The sequence below is a fragment of the Colletotrichum phormii genome (assembly GCF_030913505.1).
Source record: "Colletotrichum phormii strain CBS 102054 chromosome Unknown BDP81scaffold_2, whole genome shotgun sequence".
Lineage (NCBI taxonomy): Eukaryota > Fungi > Ascomycota > Sordariomycetes > Glomerellales > Glomerellaceae > Colletotrichum > Colletotrichum phormii.
In genome coordinates, this window is record NW_026851444.1 from 2,910,460 (window position 1) to 2,935,854 (window position 25,395).

Below are 25,395 nucleotides of genomic sequence, written 5' to 3' on the forward strand. Positions count from 1 at the left end.
TCAACATCATGGTTGACACACTCAAAGTGAGGGGAGTCAAGTAAAAAATCATTAGCAACTTACCGGTTATACTACAGTGATACTTTTAATCGGAACATCTTCCTAGCTTTCGCAAAGTAGCTATCAACTGCTAAATTGCGTCAGTACATGTGTACGTACATATAAGGGGGAACAACGAACGATTTATCGGACCCTATTTCCCCTAATATCAGCCAATGGATAATCTCGAAACAGAGCCAATTTAGAGAAAGACTAGAGATAGATGTAGTGACGCCATCTAGAATTTGATGGGATACGAAGCAAAAATCGGTGATTTTCAAGCCAATGCTGACACCGTCGATTCTAGAGATAAGCTTGCTCTGGAAGCTGGGGCTCCCAAGAAACATTACAAGTTTTCAAGTCATTTCAAGCGTTCGGAGCTTCGCATCAACTGAATGAAGATTTGCTTGCCTGGCTTGTGACGAACCAAGTCTATCTATGATGATTATGGTAGGTAACCGACCCCTTTTCAATGATCGAACGCCTCAAAGCACTATTTATCTTTCGAAAAGCAAGTTGCGTCGCCTGACATGCCCCAAAGCTTTCAAATTTCGCAACCGCAAATACCCCGTGCCGCTGAGAAGTCGCCTCGCCTCGAAATCTACCCTCCGGTATTCCAAGTCGGTCGGAAGGGGGTCCTCGTTCTCCCACCGAAGCTAGCACATCGGCATCTTCGTTTCCGTGTTCCTCGTCATTTGACGCTTCCGATTACTCAATTGATCTCGGCATCAGAGAGATCCCCCTCCGAGTTCAGTTTAGGCACATGTTCCTTGGGTTTTCCAGGTCGATGTTGCTCTCACCTGCGACCTGCGAGGAGCCTCTCCAGCAGAATGCTGCTCCTAGACTTGGATCTGCTAGCCGAGACAAGCCGGGTGTTCATTGGAGGTTGATAATTATCCCGGGGCTCAACCAACTCAGTCTATCGTCCGAAGAATCAGAATTAGTGACATGCCACGACAAGAAAGAGAAGAAAAGATGACAAGCACAAGACAAGAACTGAAAGAGATGAAGGGCAAAGAATCGACACCACAACGTACCATGGAAAACAGGAACACAATGCCAACGTTCTCAGCACCAGGCATCGCGCTCATTGCCAACTTTTGCATCTGAGCGAGACTCTCCGCGTCTGCAAGCGTTCCATGGACGCCGACGGTCTTCATCAGAATCCCCTCTCGCCAGATACTATCTCCAACAATGCACAGCGTCTGTTCTCTTTCAATCAAAGCCTTCATCATCTTAGATGTCTCGCTGGAGGGCGGTCGCGGTCGCAGTGTTTGCAGGGTTCACAGTGTTCGCGGCGGCACACTTGTCGAGCGCGGCTGCGGCCTCCTGGGAGGCCAATGAAGCCTTATCAAAGACATCTGCTGCCTCTTCCCAAGAGACCGTAGCCTTTTCAGCGGCAGCCATAGGTTTCTCCATAGCGTCAGTGGCTTTCTTGTGGTCGCGAGGAGGCTGTTCGCCACCGTATCGCTCATAGTCGTCTTCCATGTCGCCGACGGACTCGGAGGCCTTTCTCTTGCCGCTGACTCGTTCGCTCATCGTTGACGGTATAGAAGTCGGGTAACGGTTTCGACTTTTCAGCACTGGCTCAACTGGTAATCTTCTGGAGAAGTTTGCGTGAAGTATTGTAGGAGAGTGAATTTGGTTATTGGGTATGCGTGGAAGAAGAAAAGGTGCAGAGGAGTGAGGATTTGGAAGAGAGAGGCTTAAATTAAGTAAGGGGTATGTGGCTAGTCGAGGCAAGAGCGAGGGACTTTGTTGCCAAAAGCGATCAAGTTCTCAAGTCTGGGAAGCGACGAATGTGCGATCTTGACAAGGGAAAGGAAGGTACCCCCAGGCAACTGGCCTTCGGCTTCACCTTCCTCGACTATCTGGACATGGAAAGCACGACGTTCGGCCCTGGTATCACTGATAATGGTTATTTTGGCATGGGCATCAAGATGCAAACATCACAAGTGAAGCGACAGACAATCAGAATCAGATCATTTCATTTCCGCTACCAAAAGATTGGGGTATCTCGTGCCATGCAAAACGCTTCAAGGACAGTCCAGACATCCAACATGAATCATCATGTCGTACTCTCGTTTCTGATTTCCTCCCCAATTGGGCCTTGAGCCACCACACTTCTCATCCTCTGTCTCTCTTACTTCGTTCCTTGCCATGATACCACGTCCCAAAACCCAGCGCTCCGATTGAGCGAGAAAGAAAGAGAGACAACCCAAAAGAGAAGCGCAACGGCCTAGCCATCACATTATTCGCACCATACATAATGCGTTCCACATTCAGTCCAGTCCAGCTTTCCTTGCTAATCCGCTCCCAAAGAGTGTCCTATCGCTGATGAGGTTGAAGAAACAGAAAATTAATATCGCGCCTTTTGCTTTGGTGTTGAAAAGTGATAGATGAGAGAAGAGAAAGTGGCGTTCCCGCCATGGCACAGCCAGCCGACAAATACAGGACCACGGATCTCAAAACCCCGTACTATGTGTTACATATTTCGCCAGTGATGGCTTGCGTATAAATGACAAGGAAAATATGACAGTAAGGGATGATGGAAGGACTGTCCAAATCCACTCAGCCAAGAGCGGATAGATGAGATAAGCCCTGTCGCAAACGCCGTGCTGTGTTCACCGGCTGCTCTGCTTCGTTGTGTAAAAGGGGTTGAAAGACTCAGTTCCTCGTGGGACAGAGTCGACGATGGGCTTGCGCCCTCTTGGATCTTGCGATGCTTCCTCTTCTGTTCCAAAGCCCCAGTAATAATGCCCTTGTGATAGAGATACGTTGGAATGGGTCATGTGCGTTGCGGTAGGAAATGAGGGTAGTAAGGAAACCAGGCTGAAACAGACAAGGAATGAAGAGACCTGGAAAACTCAGATACTTGCGGTTCGCGCCCTATCCGGTACACGCGCGTAGCAGACCATGAGCTTGAAGCTTGTTCGTAGCTCCTCGCACTCGGAAAGTAATGCACGATCAGACCAGATGCTCTTGCTAATGGTACCAGCTGCGCTCTCGTAGCAGCGGCTGTACCACCACCGGCCCACCTTGGCCACCATCTTGGTGATGTTCTCATCAGCCGAGTCGCCATCTTCATTCATCATCTCGGCCAGACTGCGAACTTCCTTGGCCTTACGGGTGCTAGACACAGGTGGTTTCTTGCTGCCGCTCTCTGATCGGGTGACAACGCTCGCCACCGGCACGCCGACGCGGCAGTTCTTGACATCGGAAAAGCCCTTGCGCCCAAGCAGGCGTAGAATGAGGTCGGAGGATGAGCCAATACTGGTCTCCGGGTTGTTCACATGAATGCGTTCTTTCAATCGACGGACAGTACGCCTTCCCCGGTTGCCCATGTTATTGAGATCAACGTCAAGAATCGAGAGCTCCAGGTAGCCACCCGGCTTGAGAACCCGACGTGCTTCCGAAACAATGTTCCGATAGTGAGACTCGGGCGCGGCAGCGGGGAAGCGGAAGACCACCGAGGTGAAGCTCTCTGCGCCAAAAGGGAACTTGTCCATCTGAGAGAGGTATTGAGTCTGATGATGATTTGGCGGACTCAAAGGGAAGCTTGATGAGTTCTTATGCTCCTCTGGCAACGGAGCTCGGGGTGACAAGTTAAAGAAGGTGGCGGCAGGGTACGTCTCCGCTGCGTAGAATGACCAGTCGTCATTGCCAAGACCATCAACAACGAGAATAGAGTGGCGCTTCAGCGAGCCGACAACGTCCAAAAGCTGGTCCCGGGCCGGGCTGAAAAGCACATGACCAAAAGACAACCACTTGCTGACCGTCATCGAACCGACGCGGAGGTTGACTTGAGAGAGCGGCGACTCGTCCTCGGAAGACTTGCAGCTGCAGTCGGACTGTCGTGATCTCCGAGACGAGCCACTGCTTCTCTGAGATGCGGCTGTCGCCTTGCGTGCCAGCTCGGTGCTCTCGCGGTCAATGACTCTAGCAGGAATTTCGCCAACGGGCACGAGAATCTCCCCTTCAGGCTTCAACGCAAAGGCAGCCTTGAGACGCTCAGTCATGTCAGCGGAATAGACACTAGACGTTGTTGCGCCCTTTTCGACCTCGATGTTCTTCTCTAGAGTTTTCAAAGACGGCGCAATGGTAGGAGACTCGAGAGGCTTCAACGATCTCTTTGACATTCGTGAGCTGTGGGTCTCGAGATGGAACGGGGCGCCCTTTGAGGATGTCGCAGATGGTGGTACGTCGCCAATCAAATCATTGTACTCATCCCAGATCTCGTCCTCAACAAGGGGGGCATTGGGATCGGGCACGTAAGCCATGGCATCTGCAAGGGTGTACATGCCGAGGCTGCTGGAATCAGTGCTCGTGGTGCACTCGGAGTTCTTTCGAGGAGAAAACGCCAAAAACTCTCTAGCGATCTGAACCATCTCGGGCGTCTTGACGGGAACGAGAGAAGAACGAGGGTCCGAGTTGGTCTTGTCGCTGGTCGCGGTGGATTCTCCACGAGACAGTTCAGGTGTAGAAAGCTCTGGGGTCGGGGTCGCACCCGAAGCAACAAAGTCGGGGTTGAAGCCTGCAGCTTGCGGCGGCATTTGCACGCTGATCCTGTTGAAAGGCCGGGAAAAGCTTCTCGAGGAAGTGTGCTCTGGCCGAGAGGTCACAACCTTGGGAATCCGACCGACTTGAGGCAGGCGACTTGGGCGCGGTTCAGTTGGCTTCGAAACACTAGACTGAGGTGTGTGGGCAGGTTTCATGGACCGAATTGCTGGGATCGAAGTTGACCTGGCAGTCGCCGAGTTCCTCCGAGCCTGCGATGACTTGGTTGGCTGCAAAAGCCTGCTCAAGGATTCTCTTCTGCTGCTTTGGCTTGCAGAGGATGTTCGTCTTTCTTTCAGAACAGGCGGAGATGGGAGATCAAAGACTTCAGCCTCCCGAAGGATCTCTTCGACGTCTGGTGTACCAATGTCTTCCTGCTCGGAACCGTCCATCAGAGTGTAAAATGCAGCAGGCTTGTGCTGTACTACTTTAACGGTCGCAGCCACTGGCACAGCATCCTTGTCTGACTTCTTGGTGTTTGGCTGGCTCTGAGATCGGCTGAAGAGATTCCACTTCCTTGGAGAGCGTGTACGCTTGGTGAGCTTCTTCGGGGTTGTCGCAGTGGCTGCAGCAATGCGGCCTCGAATGACCTCTCTGTGCATTTCGAATTGCGAATCATCCGTGAGAATGCTTGTATCGTGGCTGTTGATTGACGGCGATGTGATTCCAGTGGTGTTGATGGGTTGAGGTAGCTTCAGCGGACTCTGGTCCGGGGACGAACGCAAACGCTGAACAGATCGCCTGAACGCCAAGGTGGGCCTCATGGTAACGGCCTCGGAGTCGCTGCTGTCGGAAGGCCGACGACGACCAAGGGAGGGATGAGGACCACCTCGAGGAATGGCTGATGGGGCTAGGCTTCGCCCAATGCTGGAAGTTGTGGACACCTCCGAGGAGTATCCAAGGCTCTGATAGCTCTCTGACCGGTCCAAGTCTACACTGTTATTTCTGTTGTCGATGAGTCCTCCGCCGGAAATTATAACGGGGTTCATACGCTCCAGCAAGAAAGGGTCGGTCGGTTGATTGCTGTTGAGGCTGTCTTGAGAAGAACCAGGTCCCAGACTCGGGCGGGCCAAATTTGTTGTTGAGCTTCCGCTTCGTCTTCGGAGACCTCCCAGGCGTCCGTAACCTTCGTGCCCAGTGCCGGCGGCTGGACCCTTACGAGCCGGCTTGTCCTTCTTATCGACCTGGGGGGGAACCTCCGGTGCTGTTTTAGACCGCCGACCAAAGAAGGGGAACCGAGAGAATGTCGATGTACCGGGGCTCGGGGTACGAGTGACGGTCCTGTCCTTCTTCTTCTTCGTGTCCACGGCATTCGCCGACCGCGGGGCGGGTGTAGCCTCCCTGCCCACCGGCAAACGAGAGGTTTGTTGCGGGTTGTCTGGGTATGATAAGGGAGTCGTCGACCGCGACATCGGCTGCGGCTCCGGCCCACGTCTTTCGCCTAACAGGGAGGACGATGATAGATTGCTATGGATGATGGGCAAGGGACCAAACAGCTGGGATTGCAAGGCCGGGGTGTTGTCTCGGCTGGGACGAGCAGGTGGGGTTGCTCTAGGTGAAGCGGCTGGTGTTCGTCGTGGAGGAGATTGAATAGGCGACGGGGCTGTCAAGACTGGTACGGCCGGCTCTCGGGAGGCCTTTGATGGAGACTCGTCATTGTCTTGATCCTTGGCGAACTTCTGGGACGACTTCCGTGGCGGGGGGCTCGGGGGTAGGGGCGACAACCTCTTCTTCTTCTTCTTGGAATCTTTGCGGTCTCCTTCTCGAACTGTAGAGTTTGACGATGACGAAGTCAGAGACTCACGTACTGCGGCAAGCCCTTGGCGGTCGGCGCTAAACGCCTCCATCTCATTCGGTATGCTGCCGGCTCTTCTCCGGGCGACTGGTGGCCGCGTCACCGCCGGACTCACTTGCCTCACTCGGGGTACAGGCAGTCGCATCGGGACTACCAGCCCTGGCGACTGTGACGACATGGAGGTGGGAGTGGTGTCACGACTGTATGGACCCGGGCTGGTTGATTCAGAGAACCTCGTGGAAGGGCTGCCACTGAAAGCACTCAGCTGGCTGCTGTTGCCGGAAAAAACGGGCGTCGGCGGTGGAAGATCGTGCGTGGCCAGCCTGTGAAGGAAATCAACGCTAGACCCCTCTGAAGACGTAGAGGGTCGCCCATAGATCTCCCTGTATCGATCAAGCTCGGGATAGATTGTAACAGGTTGCGCTTGGGTCTTGGGCAGATCGATAACGTGTGCAATGCGAATTTCGGTTGGGCTCTCGGTCATGCCGCGGTCAAAGTGGTAGGGAGCCGGTTCCATTGAAGACCGGGATCGTGGAGCTGAAGAAGATGAGCTTCCTCGAGTTGAGTCGGTATTCGAATCGTGGCGCAGACTAGGTGTCTTCTGGGTGACAGACGACTGCTTTCTCCGCAGTACGTTGCGTTTCGGCTTGGCAACACTCGATTGAGACTGGCCAGATGTCGAAGAGCCAGACATGGTCGGAGCATGGCTGGGTCTTTCGGGAGCTGTGCTATTAGAACTCCATGACTGGGTCTGATGAGTTAAAGGTGGTCGGGTAGAAGGCATCGGAATGGATGGTCGCCGCGTAGAGGCAGTCGATGGTATCAGTGCGGGTTTCGTCTGTACCGGCTGTTGAATGGCGATCCGAATGTTCTCTCCTTCTCTGCGAATCCTCCGAGGCGCGCTCTGCAAATCTTCACTCGGTTCCATATATCCGGCAGCAGCGGCTCTTCTCGCTCGTAACTGTTCATCTGGGCGGCTCGGCAAGCCGGATGCCATGCGTCGGGTTGCCATGATATCCCGGGTTCGAGGAATCCTCTGGGCCTGTCCACCATAATCCAGCAACCTTAATATCTCATATCTCTGCCACGATTATGTTTACAATTCTGGGTATATGTCAGCGACGAGGCTCTCAGAGGCAAAGAGGCGGCGGCGAGAGTAACCTGGTGCTTAGACCTCGGTCAAATCTGACGGTTCAATGCCGGTTCGACGTCGTGTTTCCCGAAGGCTTATGCTGTACGACGGGTTAGAACCCAGATCTCAGGCTAGAGAACGAGTGCTGGTTTTGGGCGCGGCTGACTAACAGAATGGCAGAAATACAGATGATGGTCCCAGGAAGGTTCCTTGATTTAGGATATCAGATCAGGCTCGGCCAAGAACCGTAGGGAAGTGTTATATGGAAAAGATGAAGGATTAAGGGCGGCACAGCAGATGTGAAATTATGATTCTCCCAGAACGGTTGTAAACAGAAGTGAGGAGAGAGAAAAAATTGTCAACAAGGAAGGCTGGCGCGGAAGAAGGGGGTTAGATTCCGGGTTGTGATAGTGAGGGTGTGAAGTGGTGGGGTGGTGCGAGGTTGCGCGGCTGCCGTGGGAGAGCCGATTCGGTCGGGATGGTTGTAGTGGTGGTGGAGGGGTTCAGAGGGGTCTCGAAGATGGTGGGGGAAAAGGCCGCGGCTTGAGTCTAGACAGGCAGATAGAGAGGCAGAAAGATAGTACCTTGGCGCCGCTGAAAAAGATGAGCCAGCCTCTTTCTTGTGACAGAGGAATGACGGTGACACGAGAGGTTGCAAGTGATGTGTCGTTTCGTGAGAAGACAGTCAAGTCAAAACGTTTTGTGCCGGTTCGCTGGGTGGGAGTTGTCGTCGAGATAAGTGTGAGATGCGGAGAAGGATGAGTGAGGATGAGGGTGGGCGGATAGGAATATGGAGATGGGAGACGACGGATAGATAGATCTAGGGAAACGTGAAGCAGCGTGGCAAGAGGGCTTGCTTGACAAGGAACAAGGAGCACTGAGATTGAGGCAAAATAAGAAAAGAAAGAGAGAAGCTACAGCTACGTAGCAATAGCCAAGTCGAAGCCAAAGAAGGCAACATCGGATTGTATATACGTCGGGGTAGGCACTCACCACCTCGCCCAGAACATCTACCTCTTAACAAGTACCTTTATCCAGGTATCTTGCACTTGCGTGTTGCTTTCCAGTCTACTGGAACGACGTGAATGGACAACGGCGGCCGGGTCCAGCGAGCAGGGGTATGACTAGCAGCAAGAGTGCAGACGATGGGACAGGAGCAGTACTTTCTGCACGATGTACCGGGATGGGAATGCGAGGCACACACGCACACCAAGGGGGTTGGATCCAAGTACCCAACCCAAGGTACCTTTTTTGGGGCGTGTGTGTACGTACTACGTAGGTAAGGTGCCTATCCCATCTCTCGCATCGCTGCATCTGCATCTACCTATCTGTGCGAGTAGATGAGATGTCGAATGCTAGTTGCTTCTTCTTCACCTACGTATGGCTTCTATACCCTTGTCTCTAGAATGCCGGGCTGGCTGTGCTCTTGCTACATGTCGAGGTATGTGATACCTACGCAGGCCACACTAAGATTCCTCTTAAGACATGGTCTTGCGGCGGTCAAGAATCGCGCATCATGGGCTCAAGTCAGGTGAGCTGCTGCAACCGCCGAGCACGGCGCTTCGGGATTGGGCAGCCATTAACAGGGAGCGCGCGCAGGAGGGAGCAGATCAGACAGCGGTTTGGGCCAATTAATATGTTGACTCATCCTGACAGATAGAGGAAACGCAAAGAGGAACTAGAAGAGCCCCCGGCACGCCTGGAAAAGACGGAAAGGGGGATTTGGAAGTAGCGGATGCGAGCTGGATGAACATCAATATGCGAACTCCTATCGCGGTGGAAACAGCCTGAGGAGTGTGCAGATGCGATGCATAGGGGGAGGCTCCGCTGAGGAGAATTCAAGACACCCAGGAGAAGGACACAGATGAGACTCGAGGAGCGAAAGAGGGGCTAGAGGCATGGACTGGAGCCAAGACGAGAGGGAAAATGCTGAGAACGGCACGCAAGGCGATGAGAGGCCGATGTGTGCAGGGTACGGAGAGTAGGTGGAGGGGTCAAAAATGGCAAAATAGACAAGAATGAGATACCTAGCTGGGCCGCCTACCTATTACCCGTTAATACCTGATGGGCCAAAAATGACGAGAAGAATAGTAATACTGCGTACGTCGGGGACTCGGGCGGGGGGGGGGGGCCTGGCATCAACGGCCATGAGGCGCGAAGCTGGCTGCTACTGCAACTGCGCCGCCATGCGGGTAGCTTTTTTCGCCCTGGACTCTGCATACACGGCTCGTCCTATGGCAGCAGAAAAGAGCCTTGACAAGGCGACTCGACGTTGCCATTGGGCCTCAAACCCTTGTCGTGCCCTTGTCCGCATTCGGGGTCCTTTGCATCGTCTGGGATTCTGGGTGCTGGTCCTTTGGCCTTTCGGGGGGAACGGAGTAAAGAAGAATGAAGAGGGGCACCCAGGGGGGGAAACAGACTTTTGCCGGCATGTCGAACTCGATGTTGCTGCTTTTTTTGACAATCGAGAGGGATATCATCGTGATGTGCCGTCGTGGGAGGACCCGGGAACAAGCGTGTGACTCAGATTAGGCGAGCAACATGGCTGTGCTTACCGCCAGTTGGTATGCGCTACGTCGGTACGTCGTACCCCACGAGCTTCACCGACGGCGAGGACGGTAGTTTCGTTTGGGTTGAAGGGCACGGGACTCGGGGCGGGATTAAGTGACGAGTCTCGGCGACACTGGACGAGCTTGAGTTGAGGACTTGAGATGGCGGGGAGGCAAACGCCCAAAGCTGGCGGCTGGGAATGCCCTTGAAGCGACCGAGGGCACACGGGGGGATGGCCCGCCCCGCCACGAACGAGTGAGAAAGATCAGAGGACGAGACCGGACAGTAGTAGTGTATGGACTACCGTAGAAAAGTTAGACCTGGTCGTATGAGTAAGAAGGCAAAAGTTATAAGTTTGCTGTTATCGACGAAAAGAGAGGCAGGGGTAACGCTGTATGTCACTGTCGAATGAATTGCGGCGTACAGAGAATTGGTGCGAGAGACCGAGACTGGAGGTGTTTGGTTGACATTTTCAGGTTGCGAATGGGAAACGGCAATAGGGTGGACTTTGACCCGGAATGGACGAGAGAACGGGACAATGGCCGTGAATGGCAAGAGCGTGAAATGATGATACAAGATACTTGATACCTCATGGGAAAGCCTCAGGTTTGAAGATTGATTGTTGGAAGGAACGGCAGAGGGAATGGAAGGAGACACCCCGTGACCCGACGCTGGAAAGGAAAGAAGAGAATTGGACGGGAAGCATCGATGGCGACCGAAGACGAAGGAGCACTGGAGCAGCAAGCAGGAAGGACCGGTCGAGGGAGTGGGTCTAGAATGCACCTGCCCCAATATGGCTCTAGCGCGGCGGCTGTCGGTACGTACCTGCGGGTCAGGACGGCTCAGCTGGAACGTGCACCTCAGTCGCCCAGTGGTCCGTGTGAAGTTGTGGCCCGTGGAGTGAGGCGGGGCCAACGGTCGCCTCCTCCAGCCATGGATGTCTCTTTTTTCTTCTCCTCCACCACGTTTTCTTCCCATGCTTTTTTGTCCTTTCTTGAACCCAAAACGCTCAGACTACAAGAGCAGAGTCCCATTACGAAGTTATCCATACGGTACCAACGCTTCGCAACATCCACTCGATCCCAGCCCTAGGCCCCCGATAGCCTCTCGATACCTGGTCACTTCTAACTTTACGGAACAATACGATCCACTTCGCCCACTCTACAAGTGCCGGATGGGAGCCCTCACATATTCAACCAGGCCTCGCAGTAGCTACGCATCTGCTCCTTGACGCAGTACCTCTATCGTATCCTGTCTCTCAAGTTTCCCCTGCGTCAGTCTTTCCACCGTGTCTAGAGACCACCACCGTCCAACCGCCTGCTACCGAGCAAAGAGACAGGTCAGAACCGCTTGATTCACCAGCGTCGTCAACTGTCGTCAACTGTCGTCAACATGTCATCCATCAATGATCCACTGCATGTCTCACTCTCACGCTGTCCGAGAGGACAGGTTTCTGCATGTCTCGCTCTCGTGCCACCCTCCCTGTTGATCGCCCACGCTACCGCTACGCTTGTCACATATGCCCCACCCTTCCTCCAATGCCCGGCGCTTGTTTGGCGACATCTCCAGATGGCCTCGGCGCTTCATCCTGGATGACCATGAGCTCTCTTCGGCTAGAATTCCCTCAGGCCTCGAGATGGTGTGGACGGCTCGGGCGGGCACAATTTCTCAAAGGGAACCCAGGCCGAGCTCACAGTCGTAGAGAGGCTATCATCGATTTCCCATGCCATCTGTCATCTATCAACAAACACGCTCTGCAAGTAATCACAGAGGATGCTACTGAACCGGCTTGATGGGCTCTGCGGCACCTACTTGATTTGCTCTCGATTCTCCGGGCCTACTCCTCGAAAAACCAACAGGGAAACATCGATTGGAAAGCTCAGTCCGGAAAGCAACTCGATCGAGAGACTCGCAGGAGGATCGACGCAGGACCCCGCGGCGAGGTAGTAGCAGACTTCTACTGGACACCATACATGGCCATGATAGATGACTGCAGCGAAAAGCCTCAAAGACGCGTCGTCGAACCAACAACCAGGAAGCGCCACCAACAATCAGACGCGCTTTCTCGTCTGTCCGTAAGTCGAATTAGGATTTTCCGAGGGTGTCGTCAAACTTGGTAAACCGAATTCTCAGCCTACTAAGCTAATAGGAGATGGATGGTACGGCACACCACCCTTGAAGCTTCCATTGTCCAAGACATCCCCAGAAGATGCGGGCAAGGTGGATCGATGGATTCGAACTATTCTCCCAATTCTTATATTCTCCGGCACAACAGGCAATGATACGCTCACCAGTGGCCCGCCGTCCTTGTAATCTTACCCACGATCCGGTCGTCTGATACGGCCCGTTGCCCGCAGAGTCAGCTTCACAGCCTGCCTATCCGCGGGATGACTTGGGGGTGGGAGTCGGCTCAATACGGCAGTCTAGTGATGGAAGACATTTTGGAAGTCTTCCATTCGCAGACAGTGCAACGCTCCAACCCATCTTCAAGGCCCTTGCTCCAGGGAAAACTAGAGTTTGACATTGTCTCATTGAAAGTCCAGATCCGCTCAAGCAACGGCCATCGCCCCCGTCGGCCGCGTATAACATCCAACCACTACTGGAAGAGGAGTGTTGCTATTCTCCATGTCCGGGGTCTGGTGTATTATCAACTGTATGATTGGCTGTATTCGAAATGGACTTCTGGGCAGGAAGGGGCGCGTTCCCTCTCTTCGTTTTTCATTGGCCTCTTAATCGACAATTTGGACCAATCGCTTGGCCGATCCAACACAATCTCCCACCACCAAAGTTTGGTCCCTGAACGTCCATTTCCCCCTCATGCATGTCTCTCCTTACCCGCATCTCCCGGAAACGGTCCATCTCCAATCGTCTACTTGGCCTCGACGACCGAATTTCTCTTTCAGGATGATTGCACTCAAAGGAGATGATACTGGCGTCATGAGTCTTAGTCAGAGATGATATCTCATCTCGACTTTTAGGCCGGCCCCGAACGTTTCCCCCGCAACGGGCTGCCAATGTCTCGGAGCCTACGGATACGCTTGCACGAAAAATGACAGCTCCCGTTGCACACATTGACGAGTACGGCACGGTCAATGGGCAGCATGAACAACCGCAAAATCCAAAAGGAACGCCAAAAGTGATACTCGACGGACGGGCTTACCACCAGAATCCGTACATCACCTATCCAGCAGTTGGCCTCTGACCAACATGGGTTGCATGATTTGCGGCATGCAGGATACGACGAGAATAGTAACATGGCCTTCTTTCTCGTGGCCTAAAGGCTAGATCGACCCCTCAATCGATAACCAAGCGGCGTGGTATCTGGGCGATACAATCGACCAGCAAAATCGAACGCGGCGTTGAAGGGCCTTTGCCAGTACTGGTCGACTGGGATCACGGGACTTGCAGCTCATAGAACCATGATCCTTCAGGCAACATGCCCAGCAACAACAAGCGCAAATGGGGACACGGCGGCCATACCAGAGCAGCTGAAACCTGCAGCTCGACTGTGGCGACTATTATGCGCTGGCCGCGTCTAAAATGGACTGAACCACTGAACCAAGGCCTGATAAATGGGTTGCGATTGCGGCTGCGTTGTATGTCGCAAGGTCAAGGCCAAGTCGCTGCCGAAGCGAGACGGCGGCCCTGCCAGAGGTGCAGAAGCAATTCCGCAACGGCGTCTTCGGTGGCGCTGAAAGGTACCGTGGTGAGGCAACCAGCAAGCAAACGAGCATGCAAAACCTGCAAAACCTGCACTCCGCCACACGCCTCATCCGGACCCCATGCCATCACTAGGTCGTGAGGCTGGTGACGTGGCACTCGAGTTCGGCGAAGCGGGTCTCGGGTGGCTCAGTGCCAACGGAGCCGGCTTCGGTTGCACTCTGTGAGTCTGTGCCACTTCCAGATCACCCTTGCACCGTTTGCTTCCTGTGGCTTGTTCCAGGTCTTGGGGAATCGCAGATCTCTGGGTTTTGCCCGGCCGCAAGTCTACATCCATCGCCATGTCACCGGTACTTTGCGGCGGTGAGGCCAGGATCGTCTCGCTGACTCCGAAGACAACGCAACATCTGGATATTCAGCGTTCCAACAAACAAACAAACAAACAAACAAACAAACTCGCCATATCGACTCGAATATCGAGTCACAAGTCGATGGTCTCCAGGAGCGAGCCCGAGCAATTGCCAGTGATGAAATCATCCAGGGTCTTCTCTCGCTTCCAGGACTCGAACCAACGACGAGCCCACCTGCGGCCCCTGTCCCCTTCTCCAATCGTAGCCGCCAAAGATCCCGCGACCAGGGGCCTATTCAAGTAGACAGGGGTTTCGGCATTTCCATTGGCTTGGGTCCGATGAGACAGCAGGGGTACGCAGACTGCACTTTGAGTCTAGTGAGTAACGTGATGAAGGCTAGGTGCGAGCGCCCACAGCTTTCACACTCGTTCACATCCGTCACGGCGGTTGTTGGAGGACGGGAAAGGTCCAGAGTTTTCACTCTCTCTTTGGCATCATTCGGATCTGTCGTCGTCGTTTAGACGGCGTTGGCCGCACAGACGAAGGAGCCAAAGCGAAGAAATTGCCCTTCCGCCCGCACCCGTCATCCGCAAGTGGCGCACGGCGCATTTCCCATAGACGCGGGATTGGCGCGATGGCTGGAAGCCAAAGGACCACACACCCCATCGTTGGGAAAGCGGCCGGGCTTTCGTACTAAAAGTCCAAGAGGCCGTTTTTGGGGTCTCGCGGGAAATACTGGGCTGTGCTGAGACATGGGGCTAGCTTAACTAACAATCAGCTGGCCCCGAAGCTTGATGCGTTGGCAGCTCGACTACTTGATGAACCGGTTTTCCCCCCAATGGCTTTGACAGAAACATTACAATAGCGAAGTAGCCCTGTCATGTCAAAACTTGCTCTCACCTTACCCTTCTACGCACAGGCTTTCTAGAGGCCCCACGGCGAGCAGAACTTGCTCGGGAACTAACGTCACCAACCAAAACCACTAATTCGGCACACGCTTGTTGGATGAGAAGCCCCCTTTGGCCTCGTAGGGGAATTCGGCTGAACTATCCACTGACGGCTGCAAGTGGAGCTCTGGGTGTTTGGCAGCTGCAAAGCGAATGGTTTTTGCTAGACTCTTGCTTCGTTGGTTGAGGACGGTTTTCGATGTGGTCGAATGATGGGAGGATCCCACGCCAGGAGAGGATTCCGAGCCCCTGCAGCTTTGCGGCGTGGCTTGATTGAGAAGATCTGATGAGGGACTAGACTGGCTTGTGTTTGTTTTGTTTGATTCTCTGGAGGATTGCGCCTCGTTTTCCGTCTCTGGTCTCTCGTCTATCGATTCCCCCCCCCCCTTTTTTCCCATTCGGATCCAACGTCGCGGGATGTGATTCCAACCCAAGTCTGGATTTTTGACGTAGACGGCTTTTTAGATCACCGTAGGACACGGACTACGGAGGATTTCTCTTCGTTAACGTTAGTGAGAAGACGGGCGATGAGGCCGTCGATTCGTCTAGCGGCGGGTTTTGGGGGCGCCGTCGTCTGTTGGCTTCTGCGTAGCTTGTCCGTCCGGTCGGGTTGTCACTTTTGATGGAACGTCGAGGCTTGGTTTCTCTTGGGGCTTGCGACGGAGGCGGGATGTTGGAACATTTGATTCTAAGTGAGTTCTTCATGATGGTTGAGGAGATTTGGGAGGCTTTTAGAAGAGCTGTTGGTGAAGGTACAGTCGACGCGCGTTGGGTCTTTTCCGAGCTTTTTCTCTCTAGCTTAGTATAGCAGTCAGCGCAGGGCCGTCGTAGATGGTATATTCATTGAACTAGATTTCTGCGTAAGCATCATCTACTCTTAGGAAACAGCGCTCTCTATAGCATTAGTGTTAGATGGTACTGCATGAGAACCCTATGTTCTGATAGAGAGCACCTTTATAAATCTACTTATAACTACACGACAATTGGAAATTCATAATGAACTTCTCTTGGCGGTTCGTGAAGGTGAGACTGGTCCCTTTGGTAAGCTTCAACTCGCTCTTCTGTCCCTTGAGGTAGGTTCGTTGGACCTCGATACTCCTACAGGACGTTCACGCACCCGAATGATGGTAGATGAAAGAAAGTGCTCTCTTCTCTCTGCCTTTCTCAGTTCTCGTGAACGTATTCGTGGTGTACTATATCAAGGACGAGAGACGGACGGGGGGTTCTTATGTTTTCAAGTGTAGTACGGGACTTGAAGGGTGCGCCGAAGAAATTCAAATGGATGTGACATCGAGAAATGATGAGAGGAGAACGACCATCGACCGGGCATGCAAGAATTCGTGGCTGCGGAACTGAGATCGATGAAGGCAGCCTGGAACCCGAGGCAAATCTGTTTATCCCTGGCCACGGTTTACTTGAGCTCGCCGTTCGGTTCTCTGGATTATTCCCTCGGCACCGTGATGGCCGCTACTATAGTTTTTTCTGCCTTTGAGATCGGCGTCTTGATGTCTGGTGTGCTTTGGACGGGTATGAGCAGGGTGTTCTGTACAACGGGTACGCAGAGTATGCCGGGTGCTGATGGAGAAGCGCATACATTGGTCATGTGTCTTGATTGTATGAATCGTACGGACTGAATGGGCTTGTTGACATGGACTTCTGCGATACTATTCAATCAGCGGTACTTAGAGAGAGGAAGAGAACCAGAAGACAGAACCCAACACAGAATCATTGCTCATTGTGTCTTTTGTTAGCTGGCAATAACACAGGGAGAAGTTGAGTATGGGATCTTTGATAGTGGCATTGAATAGACCAACCACTCGAGCAGGCCTCAGTTCCCTCGTTCCTTTCTTCGGTCCGTTGGACTCGATACGCCCAAGAAGCTGAGGTAGGCCGGGAGATAAAAGGCAAAAACTGATTCTGCTGGTGGGGAATCTCGGCAAATTGAATACTTTAGATCGATCGCACTTGGAACAATTCTACGCCAGTGGTAGACGAGCTTCAAGATCTCACCATCATAGGTGGTAGCGAAATTGACCACTTGGCCATCTGGAACACCTTGGGTACGCACCAGGTAGCAGCAGCTAAGAGTTAGAGGGATCTTCTGTTTCGTATTGGTCATCATTTGTTTATTCGTGGTATATCACTATTGAAATGATGACGAGAGCTCGCGCTATGTGGTATAGAAACGCGACAATAGTTATAAACCTCGCCTATCGCGACCATTCCCGCGCCCTCGAAAGCGTCTCAGAAACTGGGAGAACTGTAACGTTAGGGATTACAAAGTGATTGTGATCGACAAGCAACACATGATGGCACGAGAGCAACAGTGCTTCGGCCACGATAAGATCAAGACTCTGAACCAACTAGATGGTTATCGCTGTCTCTAAAACCACCCCACCTTCGCAATCTAGCCATCCCGAAGCGATATATGCGTCCAGAAGAGAACGCTTCCCCGGTGCCCATCTTCTGGGACCAGAATGCCTTCTCTCAGGCCGTCGACGAAGAGCAAGTGCACCGTATCTTACTGCACAATCCTCGACCCAAAATCGCCACCAATAACATACGGTAGGTATAGCAGGGAGGTGGATGCCGATGTCCTAGAATTTGTACTCATCTCGACTAGGTATTGCTAGTGTGTTTCGTAAACCTAATTGCGATGCAATCCTGATCTACACATTTGCCGCCCTTCTGAGGGCAGTTTCCCATGCTTGATGGGAGTATATAGATACATGAGCAGTCTGAGCCTCTTACTCATTCCATTAAGAGCTATCAGGGGTTCACGCAACACCGGGAGGTTGAGTTTGGGCTTCGTGGTGCTATTATTCAAGCGTGTAGCTTCATGGGCTCTCATTAACCCTATTATCTCCCAGAGACTACGGCTTCTAGCATACCTTAGCCCTCTTCTTAACACAGAAAGTCAAGTATTCTATAGGGTAGTTATAGGACATTGATGATGAACAAGGTGGAAGAGGGAGACATAAAAGAATCATGGACTCATAGCCGGCTGCTGACATTATCATTTCGGCCGCGTCACATATGCTGTTGGCGAAGGGGTCCAACCAGTACATCTGGACTACACGCCTAAGAAGCGACGAGACGCGGCCCTACTGTGGTAGGAAGAATTTCGCATGAATTTGAATAGGATAACTTTATATCGGTAGTCACACCTTCATGTTACACCCCCCGCATGGAGTCGTGGACTGCGGACAAGCGCATTCTGGTTCTTGGGATTGATGGACATGTTTTGCTGGGAAGCATGAAAACTATAGCAGTATTCTAATGAGGCCGATGATTGATGTGGAGGTCCACTATCCGTGGTTTGCACGTTGTGTAGAAGGCCGTGCTCTCAATCATCTTGACAAGGACAAATGGGTCATGACTGAGAACCGCTGTGAGGTGCTTCTCTCTTCAAGTCTACTTCTGGAATGAACCGACCCAACGTGGCGAATAGTGAATCTCGAATAGCATCGGCTACCGCCTACTCGATTAGAAGACAGGGCAATTAAGCTCTTATTTGAATGCCTGGATATGAACCTGCCTCGTGACTTGACGTTGCACTCACGATTTTGCGTCTGCCGTTTAGAACTGACTTCTAAGGCTTGAGAGTCACCCAGAGGTCCGACATTGTTAACTCTAACTCTCTTCCCCAGGAAATTTATCATTAAAGCCCCGTTTCGGAGGTCTTTAGGAGCTTTGAAAGGATGCTAGATCTGTAAAAGTTCCTGCTTCTCAGTAAGCAACTGGCAGATTCTATACTTGTCACTGAGTCTCAAGTGCATTTGATTCTGCACAGCTAACTCATCGTCAGGACTAGGTGAGAAACCCCAATCTAAATCGCAAACCTTAGTTTGTCTAATTGACAGAACTTTCACTGATTTTCTGCTGTCCGAGTCTCTGTTGCTCTGTCACAAACCACACTGATGTCGAGTTACACCGCTTGCAGAGATTGAGAGTCAACCACGAGACGGTCTAGACGCACATCGACGGAGTTAAGAATCAAGCCATGGGCGGAATGAAACCTAGCCAAGACCAAATAACTCTGACGCCACATTAATCGGACAGAAAGTACTACTTCGGAAAATTGCACCATGTCTTCGCTTGGTTCGCTATGTTGGTTATGAATGCTCCGGGCCTCTGGCCTATTGAAGCTTGCTGGCCATGATACATGTATGAATGAGATCCACAGAGGATGTTGACGCAACTTCACACGAGCTGAGCTTCTGGGAGGACCGAGTGAGTACCTAGCCAGAGAGGCGCAGAACACGACGCAATGGTAGGTAGGAGATGTTATTCCTACACATCAGAAGCCATGCGTTTAATATAGCCTTGGACTTGGAGTTGAGACTCACATGGACATCCAGAGCAACAAACGCAACACCCAGCAGATAGTCTCATACCAACCATGTTTCTGACAAGTCAAAGAAACAACAAACAAGGGAACAGGGGTTACTTGCCTACCAGTAGTGCTCTAGAGTTGCGATGATCTCTCTCGCTAACCCCGCCTTCGCACCCCCCGGGGCAAACGCTCGCCGCCTCGCTCCAGATTTACCCCGACATTCACCCCCGTCAATCTCGCTTACACGAACACGCGGGGAAATTCTTCCCCATCGCCGACTTACACATATCCGACCTACCCGATCAGGATCGCATGCCAAGCAAGACGTCCACTTTCTTATGATGTCGTTGAAATACAGAAAACCACACAAACCCGCCGCCATCTAGATAACATCACAATGGCACACTTACCTCCTCAAACCCCCACCCCCCATTGCCCACAATGGCCCCCATGATGGCACGCCTCATCCGCCTTGCCCTCCTCCTCCTCTCTTCACCCGCGCTCCTAGCCTCAACGGCCAGCACCACGGACCCGGACCCAACAAGACCATGGGAGGCCTACATTAAAAGCCCCTGCACCCGGACCGTCCCCCCTCAACGGATCCACGCCGTCTCCGGGCCCGCGGACGTGACGACCTCCGCAGATGACGGGAGCTTCATCCTCACCCTCCAACCGGGAGGCCAAGTCTCCCTCGACTTTGGCTACGTCGGCGGCCTCCTCTCCATGATGACAGAATCACAAGACGACTCCCTCTCGTCCACTAACTCGTCAGAACCGCACTTCTCCCTCGCCTTCGCCGAATCCCCCTCCTTCGTCCGCGCAATCTCAGACGACACGGGCGCAACACCCTCCCAAGACTACGACAAAGCCCTCAACGTCACAATCCCCCTCTCCTCCTCTACCCCCTACGCCGCCACCATGCCCGCAGAACGTTTCCGCGGCGGCTTCAAATACCTAACCCTCCACGCCTTCCACCCCGTCACCATAACCTCCATCCTCTGCCACCTAGCCTACTCCCCCTCCCAGCCCAACCCCTCCCTCTGGCAAGGCCACTTCCACGCCCCCTCCGACCCCCTCCTAACACGCATCTGGCACGCCGGCGTCTTCACGGCCCAAACAAACATCGCGCCCCCCAACACGTCCCGCTGGCTGCCGCAAGTTAAACCAGGCTGGGCCTACAACGCGACCCTCGGCGTCGAGGGACCCATGCTCCTCGACGGCGCGAAGCGAGACCGCGCGGTGTGGCCTGGCGATTTGGGTATCGCGGGGACGACGGCGTATCTAGGTCTCGGGGATGTCGGTTTGGAATCGGTGTACTTCGCGCTGGAGACGATGTTTCTCTATCAGAATGCCTCGACGGGGCAGTTACCCTTTGCGGGACCGACAACGGGGTCCTGGAGGCGCGGAGCGAAGAGCGATACGTATCACGCATGGACGTTGATCGCGTGCTTCAACTACGCAATCTTCACCCGCGACGAGGCCTGGGTTGCAGACCACTGGGCAAACATCACAGCCGGCGTAGACTACATCCTCCGCGCCCTCGAAGCCAGCGGCAGCGTAGGCCTCGCAGAGCAAGTCGAGACAAACGACTGGGCGCGCCTCGGCGGCGGGGGATACAACAGCGCCCTCAACGCACTAAACTACCACGCCCTCTTCTCCCTCGCAAGCCTAGCCGCCGACACGACGACAGACTCCAACGGCCGCGCAGATCAAGCAGCAACATGGGCCGCCGCGGCAGCGAAGCTAAAGACGGCGTACAACGATGTGTTGTGGGATGCCTCCGCCTCGCAGTACCGCGATAACGAGACCGCGGCGGGAGCACTCCTCTTCCCGCAAGACGGCAATGCGCTGGCTTTGCAGTATAACCTCACCACATCTCCCACTCAAGCCTCCTCCGTCTCCGCGGCGCTGCTACGGAATTGGAACGCCATCGGGCCCGTGACGCCCGAGTTACCGGATACAATCTCCCCCTTTATTTCTTCCATCGAAGTCCTCGCACATTTCACCGCGCGGAAACCCCGTCGCGGGTTACGACTGATACGCCGGACATGGGGCTACATGCTCGACTCCCCACTCATGACGGGAACCACGCTCGTGGAGGGGATGAGCGCCAACGGATCGTTGTATTACCGCTCTCAACGGGGGTATAACTACGACGCGGCGTATACTTCCCACTCGCACAGCTGGTCTACGGGGCCGACGCAAGCTCTAAGCTTCAAGGTTGTCGGGCTTGAGGTTGTTGGGTGGGGACGGTGGCGGCTCGAGCCGCAGATGGGGGATCTGAAGAGGGCTGAGACGGGGTGGAGGGATGGGAAGGGGGGTGAGTACGGGGCTGTTGTTGTGGTTGAGGGTGGTGGTGATGATGGTGGGCAGGGCAAAGAAGGGGTGCTGGAGGCGGAGATTCTGACGCCTGATGGGACTGAGGGGTCCCTTGAGATCCCGTATTGTGAGGTTCTGTTCGTGGATGGGCAGAAGTGGGATGGTGGTACGCTTCAAGGAGGGGGACGGACAAAAATCAGGGGCGAGGGATGTCGAGCCAGTTGTTGAAGAGAACTGCGCCGTGAGCGGTAACAAGCACTTTTCCGGTAGTTCAAATAGACATATCTCGAGGTCACCGGTCAAAATAGCTGACGGTAGGTAGGTGTGTGACATCCGTGAATCGGAAAAAAAAGGAGCTGATTTCGACTTGAGATCCAAAAAGAATGCCCCCTCACGGGATTGAACCGTGGACCTTCGCATGTTGAGCAAGTACGAGTGCGACGCTCTACCACTGAGCCAAAGGGGCTCTTTGACTTCCCATGTGCATCACGCGTCCATATTCCGCGCGCGAGCGTGAGCCAGCTTCAAGGCGACGACGAGAAGGCCGCTGGACTGAAAGTCATGGGCACAGCGCGTGTTGATGAGGCCGTGGAAACGAAAATGAGGGGAGGCCTAGGTGTCCGTCAGATTTGGGGGGCTGAGGCATTGCAATCACAGGTCAGGTGTACCTTGCGGCACATCACAATGTGCGGAGAGTTCGGAAAGTTGCAGAAACACCACACAATACATCACATCGCCATGAAAGATTATTTGTCTTAACGTTCCAATTCTGAGCGTCTACCTCATCTGTCTCATGATCATGACGGGCTAACTAGAATACACCCATACATCTAATATGGGGAGGCAATTATGGAAAATTCCGAAGCCGCAATTAAAACCGAAAACCGTCCAACTCCGATGAACTTTTTCTCTGGTATCCCGTATTTTTCATCCCAAAGATCCTTTAGTCAACCTCCTCCATGGCGCTGTCACCGGTCTCGACAGCGGACGTGTCGGCGGCGGGGGCCTCGATCTTCTCCTCCTCCTCGTCAATGTTCAGGCCAAGCTGGACAAGCTTGTGGATGCGCTCGGCGAAGCTGGCGGGCTCATCAATGGTGAAGCCAGAGACCAAGAGAGAGGTCTCGAAGAGAAGCTGGACGATGGACTTCACGGTGCGGTCGTTCTCGCCGTCGACCTCGACCTTCTTCTTGAGCTCCTGGATGATGGTGCTCTTGGGAGAGATCTCGAAGGTCTTCTTGGAAGACATGTACGAGGACATGGAGGTGTCACGGAGAGCCTGGGCCTTCATGATACGCTCCATGTTGGCGGACCAACCGAACTGGCCAGTGCGGATGGCGCAGGGGGCACCGGTGAGCATCTGGGAGACGACAACCTTCTCGACCTTGTCGCCGAGAACGTTCTTCAGGCTCTTGGCCAGACCCTCGTACTCCTTCTCCTGGGCCTCACGAGCAGCCTTCTCCTCCTCGGTCTCCTCAAGCTCGAAGTCCTTGGTGATGTCGACGAGCTTCTTGCCCTCGAACTCCTTGAGCTGAGTCATGGCGTACTCATCAATGGGGTCAACAAGGAAGAGAACCTCGAAGTTCTTGTCCTTGAGGGAGTCCAGGAAGGGAGACTTGGTGACAGCCTTGATAGACTCGCCAGTGATGTAGTAGATGTTCTTCTGGACCTCGGGCATGCGAGTGACGTAGTCAGAGAGGGAGGTGAGCTCATCGCCGGACTTGGTGGAGTTGAAGCGGAGGAGCTTGGCGAGGATGTTGCGGTTCTGGGAGTCCTCGTGGATTCCGAGCTTGAGGTTCTTAGAGAAGGCAGAGTAGAACTTGTCGAACTGCTCCTTGTCCTCGGCGATCTCCTGGAAGAGCTCAAGAGCCTTCTTGACGATGTTCTTCTTGATGACCTTCATGATCTTGTTCTGCTGAAGGGTCTCACGAGACAGGTTGAGGGGAAGATCCTCAGAGTCGACAACACCCTTGACGAAGCCGAGCCACTCGGGGATGAGGTCGGTGGCGTCGTCGGTGATGAAGACACGGCGGACGTAGAGCTTGATGTTGTTCTTGGTCTTCTTGGTCTCGAACAGGTCGAAGGGAGCGCGCTTGGGGACGAAGAGGATAGCGCGGAACTCGAGCTGACCCTCAACGGAGAAGTGCTTGACAGCAAGGTGGTCCTCCCAGTCGTTGGAGAGGGACTTGTAGAAGGAGGCGTACTCCTCCTGGGAGATGTCCTGGGGGTTGCGAGTCCAGATGGGCTTCTGCTTGTTGAGCTCCTCCTCCTCGATGGAAGTCTCCTTGACCTTCTTGGTCTTGGGTTTCTTCTCCTCCTCATCGTCATCGACCTCCTCGATCTTGGGCTTCTTGTCGTCACCCTCCTCCTCGGTGGTCTCGGTGGCATCCTCATCGGGGACCTCCTTCTCGGTCTCCTTGGTGACGTGGAGGTAGATGGGGTAGGAGATGAACTCGGAGTGCTTCTTGATGACCTCCTTGACCTTGGCCTCGTTGAGGTAGTCGGTCTGCTCATCCTTCAGGTGAAGGATGATCTTGGTGCCGCGGCCAAGGGCCTCACCCTCAGTGTCGGGGGTAATGGAGAAGGTACCACCGGCGGAAGACTCCCAGACGTACTGCTCGTCATCGTTGTGCTTGGAGATGACGGTGACCTTGTCGGCGACAAGGTAGGCAGAGTAGAAACCAACACCGAACTGACCAATCATGGAGATATCGGCACCGGCGGTGAGGGCCTCCATGAACTGTTTGGTTCCGGAGCGGGCAATGGTACCCAGGTTGTTGACGAGGTCCTGTGGAGGTCAGCGACTGATGAGGACGATTGGGTTTGGAGTATCAGGTGCTACTTACAGCCTTGGTGAAACCGATACCGGTATCACGGATGGTGAGGGTCTTGTTCTCCTTGTCGGGGATGATGTCGATTCTCAGGTCCTTGCCCGAGTCGAGCTTGCTGGGGTCGGAAAGGGACTCATAGCGGATCTTGTCCAAGGCATCGGAGGCGTTGGAGACAAGTTCACGCAGGAAAATCTCCTTGTTTGAGTAGACAGTGTTGATGATGAGCGACAGGAGCTGAGAGATCTCAGCCTGGAACTCGAAGGTCTCCGGGGAAGACATTGTGATGGAGGATGTGGGTATCTAGGGCGTAACGGTCGTAATTCTGTCAAGATTTGTTAGACGTTGTTTGTAGAAGTTGGTTGTGTGGCGGTGAGGCTGCGGTTTGTGGAGGGGTAGTAGAGCGGGGGGGGGGGCCTTGTCGCCAATTCTGTGCAGAGCAATCTCTGGATCTGGCAGAATTGGACCTCCGAGGCAGAATGTGAAAAGGTGATGGTCTATCAATCAATGACGAGGCTGACGCTGGAATTGCGAAATGCCGAGTGCAAGTTGAAAGAGAAGTGAGGGGTGACGCTGGCGATGGCAAAACGGCATGCAGACCAGGCCGGGGACGACGGCGGGGTGTGTTTCGGCGAGCTTACCTTGAGAAGAGCTTCTCTACGAATGTGTAACAGATCTTTCGCTGCTACGAATCGACAATGGGAATTGATTCTTTTGGGGTAGGAGAGAAGAGAGAAATTGGGAGAGGAAGAGAGGAAAATGTTGAGATGCGAGGAAGAAGAAGTCTGAGAGGCAAGACGACGTGTGGAAGAGGAGGAGGCTAAAAAAGAAAAAGGCGTCTGGAGTCTTGGTGGCCGTCTGGACCAAAGCAGAAAGGCAGCGACG

The 25,395-nt window shown here is 53.7% G+C and overlaps 6 protein-coding genes and 1 non-coding gene across 7 annotated transcripts; 3 read left to right on the forward strand and 4 right to left on the reverse strand.

The window, feature by feature from the left end:
- Positions 1 to 2,554: 2,554 nt before the first annotated feature.
- BDP81DRAFT_91042 (uncharacterized protein) lies at positions 2,555 to 7,871 on the reverse strand. The gene is made up of 3 exons (XM_060596484.1): positions 7,694 to 7,871; positions 7,553 to 7,623; positions 2,555 to 7,495 (listed from the first exon to the last, which is right to left on the reverse strand). The coding sequence occupies exon 3, from the start codon at positions 7,401 to 7,403 to the stop codon at positions 2,907 to 2,909; it is 4,497 nt and encodes a 1,498-aa protein (XP_060450968.1). The 5' UTR covers positions 7,404 to 7,495; positions 7,553 to 7,623; positions 7,694 to 7,871; the 3' UTR covers positions 2,555 to 2,906.
- A 1,429-nt stretch (positions 7,872 to 9,300) lies between these two features.
- Positions 9,301 to 10,209, forward strand: BDP81DRAFT_91051 (uncharacterized protein). The gene has a single exon (XM_060596485.1). The coding sequence runs from the start codon at positions 9,542 to 9,544 to the stop codon at positions 10,043 to 10,045; it is 504 nt and encodes a 167-aa protein (XP_060450969.1). The 5' UTR covers positions 9,301 to 9,541; the 3' UTR covers positions 10,046 to 10,209.
- Positions 10,210 to 13,855: 3,646 nt separating this feature from the next.
- Positions 13,856 to 14,593, forward strand: BDP81DRAFT_402868 (uncharacterized protein; the record flags this gene model as incomplete). The annotated part of the gene is made up of 2 exons (XM_060588863.1): positions 13,856 to 13,956; positions 14,275 to 14,593. 2 exons carry the CDS (start codon positions 13,856 to 13,858, stop codon positions 14,384 to 14,386), a joined length of 213 nt encoding a protein of 70 aa, XP_060450970.1. The 3' UTR covers positions 14,387 to 14,593.
- Positions 14,594 to 14,907: 314 nt separating this feature from the next.
- On the reverse strand, positions 14,908 to 15,540 carry BDP81DRAFT_91071 (uncharacterized protein). The gene has a single exon (XM_060596486.1). It carries the CDS (start codon positions 15,426 to 15,428, stop codon positions 15,066 to 15,068), a length of 363 nt encoding a protein of 120 aa, XP_060450971.1. The 5' UTR covers positions 15,429 to 15,540; the 3' UTR covers positions 14,908 to 15,065.
- Positions 15,541 to 19,695: 4,155 nt separating this feature from the next.
- BDP81DRAFT_416821 (alpha-L-rhamnosidase) lies at positions 19,696 to 22,090 on the forward strand. The gene is made up of 2 exons (XM_060589568.1): positions 19,696 to 21,951; positions 22,008 to 22,090. Exon 1 carries the CDS (start codon positions 19,808 to 19,810, stop codon positions 21,911 to 21,913), a length of 2,106 nt encoding a protein of 701 aa, XP_060450972.1. The 5' UTR covers positions 19,696 to 19,807; the 3' UTR covers positions 21,914 to 21,951; positions 22,008 to 22,090.
- BDP81DRAFT_t61 lies at positions 22,070 to 22,151 on the reverse strand. The gene has a single exon. It is a non-coding gene; the product is annotated as a tRNA-Thr (tRNA).
- Positions 22,152 to 22,628: 477 nt separating this feature from the next.
- BDP81DRAFT_308134 (hsp90-like protein) lies at positions 22,629 to 24,792 on the reverse strand (the record flags this gene model as incomplete). Its single annotated transcript, XM_060583422.1, has 2 exons — positions 22,629 to 24,470; positions 24,529 to 24,792. The coding sequence occupies 2 exons, from the start codon at positions 24,790 to 24,792 to the stop codon at positions 22,629 to 22,631; spliced, it is 2,106 nt and encodes a 701-aa protein (XP_060450973.1).
- Positions 24,793 to 25,395: the final 603 nt, after the last annotated feature.